This window comes from Sinocyclocheilus rhinocerous, unplaced genomic scaffold (genome assembly GCF_001515625.1).
Source record: "Sinocyclocheilus rhinocerous isolate Xijiao unplaced genomic scaffold, SAMN03320098_v1.1 scaffold16377, whole genome shotgun sequence".
In the NCBI taxonomy this organism is placed as follows: Eukaryota; Metazoa; Chordata; class Actinopteri; order Cypriniformes; family Cyprinidae; genus Sinocyclocheilus; species Sinocyclocheilus rhinocerous.
The window spans coordinates 2017-4802 of NW_015646691.1; the positions used below are offsets into that span (position 1 = coordinate 2017).

Sequence of the window (2786 nt, forward strand, 5' to 3'; positions counted from 1 at the left end):
TGGAGAAGCAACTAAATTCCTGATTTATGCAACAAACACCCTCCAGCCAGGAGTTCCATCTAGATTCAGTGGCAGCAGATCATCTGGGAGAGATTTTACTTTGACCATCAGTGGAGTCCAGACTGAAGATGCTGGACATTATTACTGTCAGAGTGTACACTACATCAACAGTAAAAATGTGTTCACACAGTGATAAAGAGTGGTACAAAAACCTCCGTCAGTCAGAGTCACAGTGACTGAACTGATGCTGCAGCTGCTCAAACACTATCACTCACTCAACAGTGATGGGAATTAAATGAAATATAAAACCTTCATTGAGCTTTTTATGTGATAAATATCTAAATTAATCTGTAACTCTCAATCTTATTAAATTAATCTTGAACTATATCTGTGAGGTTAATAATTTGGCCGCATGTTCTTGTTTCATCATGAATCTGCAGGTGTTTTCATGCTCCACTGAGTGAAGTTTATTTATCAGATGTGAGCTAAAGCTCTGATCCAATGAAAGACCCCGTAAAAAATGTCACAAAGGGACTCATAAGGACATAAAGCTACAATTTAATTTTATTTGTTGAGTGCATTTTAATAAAATCACACATATAGTCATATAGTACGAAGCACACAAAGCAGAGCAGATGCAGATGCGAGCGACTGAAGCTGGATGTGGAGAATGAAGGAGTCGCTCATGTGCTGTTAGTCTCCATGTGAGACATGAGTGAGAAGAGCAGCAGATCTACTCTGAACACTGCTGTCTCGTCACGTGTCCAGTGAGCGCAGGCTGGCCGCTCCGTGTGGCCTCACAGCTCACTGAGACGCTCTCCATCCACTCCTGCTCAGAGAGAGTCAGGCTGCTGCTCCAGCTGTACAGACCGTCCTTCTCCAGGAGCCCAGCGCTGCTCTCCTGAGACCTGCTGCTCCCGTCCACCTTCCAGCTCAGGCTCCAGTCTGACGGGAAGCCCTTGCTGGCCACACACACCAGTGTCGCTGTCTTCTTTGAGGAGATCTCTGCACTGGAGGGCGGCAGGACGCTCACTTTAGGACGAGTGACGCCTGACAAACACACAACAGTCAACTCAGTGAAGAAGAAAGCATTTCTATCCTTTCAGCTTCAGAAAAATATAGGAACAATTTATACAGTGATAGATTTTCTTAGCCATTTTAAGAACATTAAACTGCACGAAAGTTTGGTGAAATATATTGGTTTATATATTTCAGTGTTAGTCACTTTAATTAAAAGCATCAACGATCAGATGTGAATAAACATACGTTTTTTTATTACAGCATGAGAAAATTGGGTACAAAAGTTTGTTTTAAAATACAGAAAATATAACTTTTGTCTGGCATGTATAAATTATTAAACTATCAAATATGAACAAAAATACAATTAAGCAACCATAATTTCCAGTTAAAAAAATATCTGCAGGCTTTACTTAAAAAAAAACTAAGTTTAATTATGGTCTTAAATGTAGTAATAAAAAAAAAAAGTATAATCAAAGTGGTACCAAAATGACAACAAATGATGTCATTGGGTGCTCCTTTTTAACATTTAGAATATAATTATCAATAAGGAAAAAAGAGCTGAAGCTCTGAAAACTCATAAAATAAAATGCAGTCTGTGTTATTACTAAAGCATGAACCTGAATTTATGAAAAAATTGTCATTTTATATCATGTGACACGACTCACAATCAAACTCAGTTGATTCAGTGATTGACAGAGACTCGTGTGATGATCCTCATGTCTGTAAAAACCTGCAGCAACATTCATGGATTTGACATTAAATTTATGAATTAACAGTCATGTTTCTATCCAACTACAGTCAAAAATATTCTCAAAGTCTAATATGAGATTGTCAGGTTATACTAAAGTTGGTCTTGAAGATGTATAATGTAAGTGAATGATCGGATTCAAATAATATTAAAAAGATGGAATTTTTTCTCACATAAGTGCATTTTGTGTCTCTTAACAGTCTGCGACTGTCTTCAGGTAAATGATGTGGAGTGTGTTTGCATATTGATCAGATGCTTCAGTGCTCTGAGAGTGTTTATAGTGCTGTGAGTTTAACACTTCATCAGCGTCACTCAGAGTCCCTCAACCAGAAGAAACAGTCAAAATCAACTGTAGAACCAGCAGAGATGTGTACTTGAGTGGTTCGGATCATTGTTTAGCCTGGTACCTACAGAAACCTGGAGAAGCTCCTAAACTCCTGATTTATTATGCAAACCGCCTCCAGTCAGGAACTCCATCTAGATTCAGTGGCAGTGGATCTAACAGTGATTTCACTCTGACCATCAGTGGAGTCCAGACTGAAGATGCTGGACATTATTACTGTCAGAGTTACCACTACATAAACAGTATAAATATATTCACACAGTGATAAAGAGTCGTACAAAAACCTCCGTCAGTCAGAGTCACAGTGACTGAACTCATTCTGCAGCTGCTCAGAGGAGCATCTTGTTTTTGCTCTTTCTCCTCATATTCTGACTCTCTGTAGGGAGAAGAGAAATGCTGGAAACTGGACTGATTGAATCTGCACAGCGTTGAGGTTTTGATTTGGTTCATTGTGCTCTTATAGATCTGTCACATGATGGCGATTGAAGCTCATCGGCCATTTTAGAGACACTCATGCAGCTGTTTTCAGTCACGCAGCTACAGCTCCAGTATTGAATGATGAATGACTAAACTTAAATTCAATAACAGAATCTCACAGTTCAATAATATATTTCAAAGCAGCAATAAAATCTGACATTAATGATACCATAATCATTGTTTCATAACTTTTCAAAC

At 38.5% G+C, this 2786-nt stretch overlaps 1 gene segment (V, D, J or C); it reads right to left on the minus strand.

Annotated features, from left to right (window-relative positions):
- Nucleotides 1–620: 620 nt before the first annotated feature.
- Nucleotides 621–2205, minus strand: LOC107708027 (Ig lambda chain C region-like; the record flags this gene model as incomplete). The annotated part of the segment is given in 2 exon segments: nucleotides 621–1050; nucleotides 2180–2205. Coding segments are annotated over 2 exon segments (343 nt in total), but the record flags the coding sequence as incomplete, so codon positions are not given.
- Between the last annotated feature and the right edge of the window lie 581 nt (nucleotides 2206–2786).